This window comes from Natator depressus, chromosome 1 (genome assembly GCF_965152275.1).
Source record: "Natator depressus isolate rNatDep1 chromosome 1, rNatDep2.hap1, whole genome shotgun sequence".
Classification (NCBI taxonomy): Eukaryota; Metazoa; Chordata; order Testudines; family Cheloniidae; genus Natator; species Natator depressus.
In genome coordinates this window covers 238,675,488-238,687,911 of record NC_134234.1, presented here as the reverse complement: position 1 = coordinate 238,687,911, position 12,424 = coordinate 238,675,488, and the positions used below count along the sequence as shown (strand labels likewise).

General features: G+C 45.2%; 1 protein-coding gene across 1 annotated transcript in view; it reads right to left on the bottom strand.

Moving 5' to 3' along the window:
- Window positions 1-12,424, bottom strand: part of CACNA2D4 (calcium voltage-gated channel auxiliary subunit alpha2delta 4) — a 194,040-nt gene that overhangs the window by 156,588 nt on the left and 25,028 nt on the right. The window contains exon 2 of the mRNA XM_074938861.1: window positions 9,375-9,456. Coding sequence (XP_074794962.1) covers window positions 9,375-9,456 — 82 coding nt within the window. The remainder of the gene's footprint in view (window positions 1-9,374; window positions 9,457-12,424) is intronic.

Here is a 12,424-nt window from a genome sequence, read left to right as displayed (position 1 = left end):
GGGAGGCTGAGGACCCAGAGTTCTGTCTCCTTTGCTGTGTCTGTGAAGTGATTTACATTGCCAAATATATGTTCCTGTTCCAACCTCCATGAAATTTAGTCCACTGAAGTACTTAGCATTGCATAACTCACTGACAGTGCCACTACTTAAGTCAGAGAAAGACAGTCCATCCTCACCCAGCAAAATCACTTAACATTCATTATTTAATTTGTCCATTCTGCAATATTTAGCAATCTCCTTACTCAGTCTTATTTCCAGCTGAAGCCAACAGGGGGTTTAGCCACACAGGAAACCAGGAATAGGTTCTAGGAAACATATTTATTTTGCAATTTTTAATTAACTAAATATAGTAAGCATGAAATCCTGGGCCCATTGGCAGTTTTTCCATTGACTTCAATGGGGCCAGGATTTCACTCTCATTGATCTCTTTTTTCTTAGTAAAAACAATAGTAAGTAATTCAGTTACTTAGGGTCAAATCCTGATCCACATGTCCTCCAGAGCATGGACAACCAAGTTTTCCATCATGTGGCTGGGTTCTGTGATCACTGAAATTCTCAGCAGTGGCCACGTGGCTGTTGTATAACAGAGAGCAGCTGGTAGACTATATAGCCGGCAAACTCGACAAGCCATAGTGAAACAAAGCTGGGATTTTTTATGTCCTTCAAATGTATTTTGTCAGCCTCATGGAGTTTTCTGGGCCTTCTGCTATGCTTTCTCCTCCCATGGATTTTTCAGTGGGGGCGAATGAACTAGCCCTTTTTATCTAATTACTAGAAGTTATCAGGAATTAGAAAGTATTACTTAGTGCACAATGCACATATTTTTTACTACTCTTGAGAAAATAAATGACTAATTTAAAGTAATTTCTCTCTTTGGGTGAAAGCAATTTGTATGAAATTCACCTCTCTGAACGCAAAAGGCCTGTGAACCATTTAAGTCCCATCTGAGTCTTCAAAATAGGGCTCACAGAAAAGGAACCACTAACGGTAAAGAAGACGTATGCTTTGCCACTGTATCCACAGCAGAGCCAATGCACTGCAGTGGAGAGTTCAGCAGACCAGAGTAAAGCAATTTTAAAGCATCCTTTAGTGGCTATGTAAAATTTGCCATGACCATGTCCTGGCTGGTTCCTGGCTCACTGCTAGCTGAGGAATGGGGCTCCATCTTGCTTTCTGGTGTCATCATAATTCTAACACAGCCTAAGGATTTATTGGGCCTCGTGGGATGGGTGCAGGTTGGAGGTATCCAGTAGGATTGGAAGCAGAGGGTGTGGGTTGCAATAGGAATGCCTTATTAGTTTTCCTCTCTTTAAAACAACAAAAGCAAGCAAAAACTGCCAATGAAATTCCATGCAAAATGTTAGTTAATTAGAAGATTTAAGTGTAGAAAAGGCAGGAAATGAAAAATTATGGTGCTAATAGCAACAGGAATTTACTTACACTGTAAATATATCAAGCTCCTAATGCAAGGCCAAATTCTGATGTCCTTATTGTTATTACTCAGGTTTTTACTATGTACTTACACAGGCAAAACTCCCATTGACTTCAGTAAGAGTTTTGCCTGAGTGAGGAGTGAGCAAACATTGAGAAAAAAATCCAGGATCTGGCCTCTGCATTATAAATCCACTGGGGAAGGGACCTGTCCTTGTATTTGTCTGCAAAGCGCCCCAAATACCTATAATGCTGTATATGTAGCAGCAAGCCAAAATATTTCATGTGTGAAATGTGCCATGTAGCTCAAATACGATAACATTGCTTTGGAAACTCTTGTATTTGAATTTTCTGACTTCTGTGCATTCAAATCCACTGCCTTAACATAACCTGAGTCTGGGTGCACGTGTGTGTGCGTGCGTGCGTTTGCCAAATTACATCTAAGTTCTTTGTAGCTCTGGTCTCTTTGAAAACAAGTTTCACCTACCTCAAGACCGTGAGGTTTGTTCACATTACTGCATTAGGAGGATACCTGATCTTAGCCTCATGAAATCTCTCTCTCTCTCTCTCTCTCCACAGCTATAGCGTCAAGCAGATTGAAGTCCTTCAAGCTTATCTGCTTTAAGAAGCTTATTAGTGAAGATGGTGTTTGATCTAGAGTTTCCTAACAGGATAGAGGATGAGGAAAGACCTGGGGAAATGGGCACAGCAGGAAGAGAGGGGAAAACCCCAGGAAGAGAGGGAAAAATAAATAGGATTCGAGAGGGAGCAAGGGGGGAGAGGTAATTCTGACTTGTCTGAGCTGCATGTGTATTTCTCTAGTAATGTCTAACCTGAGTAAGAAATGGACTTGAGGAGATGACTCAGAGAAAGAGAGAGTATACAGGGCTGTGTTGGATCAGAAATCGAACCCAGGTTCAGGGCTGGCCTTACCATGAGGCGAACTGAGGTGGCCGCCTCAGGTGCCAGACTGTGGGGTGGGGAGGAGGTGTGCCACTAGGACCCAGAGTGTAGAAAATTGTGTCTGCTGCTGGTGCATATGTATTCTCTCTGCTCTAGATGCACAGAGATGGTGGAGCGCTGTGCTGGAGGAAGGAGGGCACAAGAGACATAACAGGCAGGCAGGAGAAAAGGTGAGAGGGAATAACAGAAAGCAGCAGGAGCTGCAGGAAGAGAGAGGAGGAGCAGCCTCTTATGTACCTCTCTACCACCCCCAGGAGCCTGGACTGATTAACACCAACTTCTCAGGGAGCTTCCTGTTTCCTGCTGCTTCCCTGAACCCACTTGAGGAGAACAGGCAGTCAACTGAACTAGTAGGAGCCAGTTAGGCCCTTAAGACGCTGATATCTTCCCTCACTCAGGCCCTGCTACAAGCCCTGCTTATTTGTCTCCTTTAATTGAGTGTTGAGAGCCACTATAGCTGGCACAGAACAGCAGTCATGAGTGAAAGAAGAAAATGCCCCTCTGGATCAGCATTCAGAAAAAGAAAGCAAGCAAAGGAAGCTTTTCTATCTAAGCAGGAAGGAGCTCTCCTGAGATACATAGACACAAATGTTCATGGTGAGCCTTCCGGCCCCATTGAGGATGTGAGTGGTGAGGAGATGCCTGATCTTCCAGTTAGTCAGAGTGCAGGTAACCTGGCAGCTACTGCAGAATCCATACCTCCATCTCAAATAGATGTAACCATGCACATTCCTGAAGAAAAGTGTAGATCAGAGAAGAGTGTGGTGGAGGCGCAAGAAACAGCTGCTGCTGAGTTTAGTTCCTTAAGTCTAGATGATCCAGGACTGTGGACCCACTTGAGCAGTAGCCTGAGGGACTTCCTTGTACTGCATGGGCCACAGCAAGTGAAAAACTTCATGTTCCCCAAAGAGAATGAAAATAGAAGTCTCCATCCAACATGTTACTGGCGTGAAATCCCCAATGGTGACAAAGTGGAGAGGCCATGGCTTATGTACTCAAATCCCCAGAATGCTGCATACTGTTTTTGTTGCAAACTCTTCCAGTCTAATGTTCCAGCCACATTGGGTTCTACAGGAATAAAAGAATGGAAAAATCTGGCTAGAAATCTGGCATGCCATGAGAAGGCAGCAAATCACCAGAGAGCATTCCACAGGTGGAAAGAGCTTGAGATGAGACTAAGGTTAAAGGCCACCATAGATGATCAGCATCAAGAAAAGATTGCATCAGAGTCTCTTTACTGGCAAAATGTTCTGAAAAGGCTCATTGCCATTGTGAGAATGCTTGCTACCCCAAACCTAGCATTGCATAGCACTTCAGATCAGTTGTATGAGCCAAACAATCGAAACTTCCTTACAATTGTGGAGCTGATGGCTGAGTTTGATGCTGTACTCCAGGAGCATCTGAGAAGTCACCACCCAAGAAATGTACACACAGCACTACCTTGGAAAAACAATTCAAAATGAGATCATTCAGTTACTGGCAACAAAAGTCAATCAGAAGATTGTGGCAGATCTGAAGTCAGCAAGCTATTACTCTGCTATTCTGGACTGCACACCTGACATCAGCCATATGGAACAAATGACTTTAATGGTGCATTTTGTAACAACAACAGAACCTAGTGAAAATGTCCCTTCAATGGTGACTGTCAGAGGGCATTTTCTAGAATTTATTGACATTGATGATACTACAGGAGCTGGTCTGACAAATGTGCTTCTTACAAAGCTGGAAGATACGGGAATTGCAATAGCTGATGTGAGAGGTCAGGGCTACGATAATGGTGCCAACATGAGCGGAAAGAACAGAGGAGTGCAGACACAGATCCGAGAGTTAAACCCTCGAGCTTTTTTTGTCCCATGTGGTTCTCATTCATTGAACTTGGTGGTCAGTGATGCAGCATCAGCTTCTAGTGAGGCTGCTGAATTTTTTAATGTAATTCAGAGCATCTATGTATTTTTCTCTGCATCAACTCATCGATGGCAAATTTTGAAGCAACGTCTGGGAACATCCTCTCTGACACTGAAACCACTGAGTGCCACACGATGGGAAAGTCGAGTTGAGGCGATAAAGCCTATCAAACACCAAATTGGGAAGACAGATGATGCCATAGTTGCCATTATGGAGGATAATGCTGTGACAGGAACTGTTCATGGGAGAACAGTGGCAGAGGGAAATGGAATCACCAGAAACATACATAACTTCAAATTTCTGTGTGGCTTAGTGTTGTGGCATGACATATTGTTTGAAATAAATGTTGTAAGCAAGGACTCCAAGGTGTTGACCTTGATATATCTGGGGCCATGGAACAACTGGACAAAGCAAAGTCATACCTACAGTCTGACCGGTCAGATGAGGGAATTCAAAACGTTCTGAAGAGTGCACAGAAGTTGGCAGAGGAACTTCACACTGAAGCTATTTTCCCACCCATTCAAGAATACAAGAGTCACTGAGAAGACGACATTTTGATTACGAGGCACGGGATAATCCCATAAGAGACCCCAAACAACAATGCAAAGTTGAATTCTTTAACCAGGTGCTAGATTGTGCAATACAGTCAGTTGAGGAACGTTTCGTGCAGCTCAAGGAACACAGCAGTATATTTGGGATGTTGTATGATATTCCAAAACTCCTCGCTATACCTGAAGAAGACCTACACCAGCAATACAGGGCACCAGAGACAGGGTTGACACATGATGACATGCGCGATATTGATGCGAGTGATTTAGGTGATGAACTGAAAGCCCTTTCAAGATACATTTCAGCAGGATCAACTCCAAAGGCTGTTCTGGAATATATGTACACAAATAAGATGACCACCCTCCTTCCAAATGCTTTTGTTGCTCTGCGCATACTTCTAACACATCCTGTAACAGTTGCCAGTGGAGAACGCAGCTTCTCCAAGGTGAAGCTAATAAAAACACAACTACGCTCCTCAATGACACAGGAGAGGCTGGTCGGCCTTGCAACCATCTCAATAGAGCATAAGCTGGCCCAGACTGTGGACCTTCAGCAGGAAGCAGTTCAAATCTTTGCAACCAAGAAGGCATGGAAAGCACTACTTTCATTATTCAAACAGATAAAAATGCCAGTGTTTACTATGCAGACAAGAAAAGTTACATTTGCTGTTCAGGCATTTGAAAGTTAAGTGTTACTTAAAATTTCTGAACAAGGCATTTAAAGTTGTTAGTTCTCCTTTACTGGGGTAGGTAGCAGAGCAGGACCATGAGAGGAGTAGAACAGGAAGAAGGCAGAATTGAGACCTTTCAAAGTTTTGGCCCAAGCGAGGAGGCATGGGGGCAACATTTGAGCTCCCTGCCTCAGGTGCCAAAATGTTGTGGGCCGGCCCTGCAGGTCCTGCAGGAAGTGACAATGGTGACTCAGTGAGGAGCATTCTTCCCCTGAGATGCCGCTGAACCAGTGTCCCACTCTGACATCGAGAATTCCATTTCAAGCAAAGCACAGCCCATCTGCATTCAGTGCAGCAGGTCTGCATCGTGCACAAGAGAGAGGCAGATACCTCCTTCTCTCTATCAGTGCACCGCTCAGGATCTTTGACTGGGGCCGGTGAAATGTGGCTATTCGTGGGTGTGGGGGTGCTCCTCTATCAGCCTACCAGGGAAAGACGGATGCCACCGCCGCTGCATGAATCTTGGGCTTGATTTGCTGGTCAGAATCAAACTGCCTTTCAGTCAGAAATCAATCGTCTCGTCTCTGAGAGAATCACACATAAAATTTTGCTGGATTTGGTGCAATCTTTTATTGACCATCTGAATGTGGTGACTGCTATTAGAAGCAGCATCTCTGAGCCCTGTTGTGCTAGGTTCTGTACAGCTCCTCTCCTAAAGCGTTTACAGTCTAAATAGACAAGACAGACAAAGGGGAAATTGAGGCACAGAGAGGTGAAAGGTCATCCAGTGGGCCAATGGCTGAGGTGGGACTAGAACCTACCTGTCCTGGCTCCTAGGGCAGTGTCCTAGTAACTTGTCCACACTGCCTTTCACAGCCCACACTGCCTCTCATAACACTGGGTTTGTCAAGAAACAACCCCTCTGACTTCCGACCTTAAGGAAGGTGGAAGCCTTTAACTTCTGAGGAGAAATAGCTGCAAGAGCATTATTGGATTGTTTTGATGGAGCAGTGGAGACGAAGGCTGCAGCATTTTCTCACAGTCCTTAACAGAGATGGTGAAGCTTATAGAACCCTATGGAAAGATTCATACCTGCCATCTTTCCATGAAGATCGTGACAAGGGGCAAATGCCCTGTGACATTGCAGGAGATGGAGGTCCCAGCAGAAAGCAAATAGAGAAGCCATTCAAATAGAAGCTAGGTCCAAAGGGAACTTGGATACCTGCCAGAAGCTGGTTCTATCAGCTGGTGACACTGTAGAAGTTGGCAACGTGTAACCATTGTCACTGCTACTAAAGGCCAGGCTTCAGCCAGTTTTGGTATCACACCATGGCTGGGTAAGAATTGGGCAATGAAGGGTCTGAATGCATTTTAGTCCAGTGTGGCACATGTATGCTCCTCATGAAAAGAACTAATTAATGATCAGTGTAGATGACTCGTGTTGAAGGACCAGAGGACATTTATCAGACAAGCACAGGTAAGGAGGCACAGAGGGAATCTGTTCTTGCATCAGACAGAAGGGAGCACACTGGAGAAGGAGTGTCCGGAGGGTCCAGTAGAAAGGTGAGGAAGTGTGAATGGAACAACATTCTGTCCCTTTTGTAGCTGGAGCACAGGAGTGGCTGAATCAGTAGAAAGAGGGCAAAATGTAAACAGGTAGAAGAAGTGAAGGGCAATTTATGGCTTGGCACAAAGAGAAGATGCAGGGAAGTAGGAGAGAGAATGGAAGGTGGGTGCGAGGAAAGAGAATCCATCCTCTCAGATGGGTTCTGCAGTGCTTGTACTGAGCCATGCCCTCTCCAGCAGCACCAAAAAGAGGCTGATTGGTAAAACTGTGCTTGCAGCTGTGCACACAGGGCAGAGGGCAAGGTGCACGTGATCATCCTGCCCCTCCCCTCCCCTCCTCAAGCTGTCTATAGTGCACAGGGACAGCAACCAGCACAGCAATGGTGTCCCAGGTTACGGGGTGTGCTTGCACTGAACACCTTCCACTATCACAAAAGATGCCGTCATGACACAGCATCTTAGCACTAGCCCCTTCTACAATATAGAAATTGGTATAGAAACTACTCTCACTTCTCCCTATTCCCAGAAATGGGTTATTTACTGGGGCGTAACTGGGGCAGAGTCCCATGGGAGGTTGGGTGAAGAGGATGATAACCAGGCTCCGTATCCGTCATCCACTAAGGGCTACAGGGACCCCTATTGCCTGGAAGCAGAACACAGGGAGACTGATTGCACCAGCAGGCTCATGCAGCCACTCGGGGGTGATTTTCAACAATGCTCAGCACTGGCTGAACCCTGCTCCCCAATTTACCATTAGCTTCACTGGGAGCAGGGACAGGCAAGTGCTGAGCACTTTCAAAGGCCCACCCTCAGTGCTATGTACAGAGGCCATCCAAGCAAATGAATTGTTGGCAGCCAGCAGAGAGTGTGGCCATATGGAAAGAGGCTAGTTTTCACAGAAGGAAGATCTGAATCAGAACAGAGAATCTCCCTCCTCCCACTCTTTGGCAATGAGAGCCAAGGGAATGGCAATGATCAAGAGGCAGGTCTGGAGCTCGCTGCTCTCCATGCTAAAGCCTACCCTACCTACATGCACAGTCACTGTGTGTGAGTTCATGAAGATGTGTGATTGGTTACTTATCTGGCTCATGGAACTGTCTCCCTGCCAGGATTCTGACGAGAACTCTGTCCCCCGGCAATTTCAATGAACATCCCCCACCACCACCACCATCTATCTCCTGCACTGGCCTGTTCCATATAAAATATACAACTTCCCATGCAGACTCACACATGCACCCTTCAAATTAGCCTTCTGCTATCAGAACTCAATCGCTCCAGAGTTCATGGAAAACAAAAGAGGAGCTGGCCTGACCAAAGCAAGCTCATTATTTCAGATAATTACATGCTGGTTCATAACTGGTTAATTCCAGCAAAAACGTGAGACAGATTTTTGCAGTGCTTCTCCAGTTCCAACATTCCCTGCCTGAGCTCATGGACTGAGCAAATCAAACATGATGGCCCAAATTCTCTGCTGGTGCAAATGGGCCAAACGCCATTGAAGTCACTGGAGCTGGACCCATTTTTGCCAGCTGCTGCCAATGAGGATGTTCCTAGCAGCTGGAATTTCAAGAAGCGGAGGGTATGAAAGTTGCTATTCCTGTGCTGAAGTTTCAGGGGCATGGATTAAAGAACTGTGTATGACGGGCAGGCTAGGGTGAGCCATTCTTTATTCCAAGGCAATCTAGTTGTATACAGCGGCTTTCAGAACTGGCATCACAACGCCCTTCAGAGAATCAGCCCTAAACTGCGGAGGAAAAACAGATTTTAAAGCAAGATTTAAAAAGATGGAAGTGACTCAGTGAAACAGCGGGAGGAAGATAGATGAGGAAGTACAAATAAACAAGAGAGAGCCCCAGTTGGGAAAGCCCAGGGAACGGAGAGGAAGGAAATATTGGAGTAGAGTGAGCAGGCAGGGGAGTAGATGGATATGCAGTTAAGAAGGGAGGAGAAGAGTGGATATGGTCATTAGGGGAAATAGGTGGATATGAGGTCAGAGGAGAAAGGTGAACAGTGCCCATGGACAGTATGAAAAGCCAGGAGGGCAATTCTGAGTCCAAAGTGGCTAATGAGCCAATGAAAGCATCAGAGAGAGGTGCAAAGTCCACCTGGACCAATGAAGGTTAGAGGGAGGGACTGGGAAATGAATCCAAATGGTCTTGAAAGTTAGTGAAGATTTCCTAGTGTTGCCCTTCTACAATCGATCCCCAGGATGGACGGACGGGGACACACACACAGACACACACAGACACAAAATCTGAAACCAGCAAAGCTCCTTGCAGGTATGGCCTACCTTCTGTAAGAGGAGAGAGCCTGAATACTTTGTCATGATGGAATATATCTCCCCACCAAAGGCATCTGCCCAGGACTTCACCCTAAAGTGGAGAAAGAGGAAAACCAGCAGTGTTAACATGTCAGGTAGATGAGCTGCATCAAAGGGCAACAGTTGTGCAGGCATGTATCACTTCCTGTCTCCCTATGCACGCAAATCACCAAGCACACCTAGGACGCTGTAGAAACAGTGATAACACATTTTCTTTTTGAACTGCTGGTGAGACACACAACAGTAGCGGGAAACCATCATCTCTGTGACCCACTCTGCACCCTGGTCTTTCCTTACCATTAGGCTGTTTTAACACAGTGCCACGTTTTGGGGTTCTTATTCAGTCACTATTGACTCTAACAGGAGTTTGCTTGAGTAAAGACCAAGTCAAATCTGAGTTATAACAGGGTAAGGATCTCAGGATTCAGTTAGACCATGAACGCTTTGGGACAGGGACACTGAGCCAGGCTGTGATCTCAGTTACTCCAGTGTGAATCCAAGGCATGCAATTGCTTTCAGTGAAGGTATCCTGGACTGACACAGGTGTAAACTGGGAGCAGATTCTGGGTCACATCTTATCTCTCTGTCAAGTACCATGCCCATATATGCCATCCTATAAATAATAGACAGTAGCAATACCACACAGAGATCCTAAGAGTGGTGACATGCAGGCTGAGCATAAAGATATTGCCTCCTCCTCAAATTAGCATATTTGGCAGCTGTAATTGTCAGAATACTTAATCAGGAATCATGTTAGGATGTTCCACCTGCACTTAGTTCCTTTTACAGGGATTCACTGAGGAGGTATCGACTTCTTTATAGAACACATGGCTGTCTCCACTCATCAGAACACACCCGTTACTTACGGAGTACAGATTGTTACCTATAATTTTCAGTGGGATGCCTCCCACTTCTAAGAAAACTTTAAACCCAGAGGGCCTGATTCTTCTCTTCGCAATGGCAGTATAATGCAATCAAAATCAATGGCATTCCACCTCCATAAAAAACTAGCGCAATGGCATAGTAAATCAGGCACTGAGGCATCCATTTTTTAACCGCTGTGTGTGATCCTGCTCCCACTGAGGTCAATGGGAGCAACTCAGTATTTCTGGCTTTGATGGTCAGTTTACTGGTTTCTGTATCCTGTTTTGTCAGCCACAGTCATCTTTTTTTTTATACACTGAAAACAATAGCGAACATTTGAATTTGCTAGGAAGACAGGATTCCCTGGCCCATCTCAGACCCTTCTTCTGACAAGCCCACTGAGCAGAGAAAAGCCAAAACCAAACGAACCCTTGGCCTATTGTGCAATGCATGGGGGTGGGAAAGAATTCCTTCCAGACCCTTATGGTGATCAGCTGATGTCCTAAAGCATGAGATCTGATTACCCTTATCTCAGTATTTAACTCAATAGCCCCCTGAAGCAGCTCATTTAATAATTTGTCTCTACAAGCCAATTAATGTTGGCATGAAAATTTACTAACAGTCACAAAAGCTGCTTATCCACCCATATGATGATGATGATGATGATGATGATGATAGGAAAACTACACATAGGGCTTCTGGGAGGTTGCCTAGCCAGCCCAGGTAACTGCAGCAGTGTTACCATCTCTCTGGATTTTATCACGTCTTGTGATATTTGGTGTTTTTTCTCAAAGCCAGGGCTCCTGGAATCATGTGATTGCATGAGAATCTCATTAAAAAGAGAAGAAATTAAAGTTTCTAGCCCTCATGGTTGCAAAAGAAAAGCTTGAAAATGTGAACCCTAAAAGCTCCATCACCAGGAAATAAATAAAAGAACCTGAAATTATTATTATTTTTAAAAAACTATATGATTTTTTAAGCCAATCCCATGATTTCTGAATGCTTGGAATTGGAAATACTGCTGCAGACTCCTAGGCAATATCCTGGGACGGTGGCAATGGGCAGGCAGCTGTGGCACAGCTGTGTTCAGAGCACAGCAGCATCTCTATTGACTGCTCTCTGGCTGCCTCCCTAACCCTGTTGGCTGCCTCTCTGCTGAGTTTCTTAAAGCTACGTGTGGCACTTGGGGTACTGGAGAATCTACACTTCTTGCAGGCAAAGAGAAGGACAGTGCTGGCCAGGGAGTTAGGGGGAAGCCTGGGGACAGAAAGGGGGAGTCATGGGGACAGAGATGGGGAACTACAGGGTGACAAATGGAAGGCCAGAAAGAAGAGAAGAGCCATGGGGAGGCATGAGAAGACACATTAGGCACAATGATAAGAGAGACATAGGCAACTGGTGGCATACAGACACATCTCATCAGAGCAGTGTAAAAGGGGGGGTTCCTGTAGGTCAATAGGGGTCAGAAATAAATGGGGACCCAAGAAGCGCACTGAGACAGCCCACGGACAATTATTTTTCACGAAAGCCTGGGGGCTGCTGGAGGGGTAGGTGCATTTTGGCGAACCTGAGGTAGTTGTCTTTGTCCTCTTCTCTCAATCATCTAACAAAGAACCAAACTCATATTCACCAGATTGCATCAAAACTTGTTCTCTGACTGGTGGTTCCCACAACCCCAGTTAATATGCAGAATTGTCCCTCTAGGGGGAAAGCCTTGAAATGTCAGTAGCTACCTGGTTATTCTGATTTAATAACCACAATTATTAAGATTTCATGGTGCAGCAGCCAGGATAAAGTCGATGGTAAAATGTTATGAGATGCCCAGGGTTAAGTCCCTTAAGAATCTTTTGGGGTCTATTTGAAAGAGGCCTTGAGCTGTTTGAATGCAAAATATTCCTCTTGATCTCAGGAAGAGACGTAAACTTTTTTCAATACTTTAGTTCATGTAACTGTTTCTCCAGCACAATGTCATTTCTTTCAGCCATCGAATGAGAAGCAGGGTTTCCTCCCCTCAAAACAGCATCCTGAGACACAATCACTGCTGGTCAGGAGTGTTCTCTCCATTCTGAGCCAAGCCCTCCGAGTAAGGCAGAAATATCCAAATCTCTTCCCTTTCAAATAAATTGTAGCATAAAAAATTCTACACCAATATATTT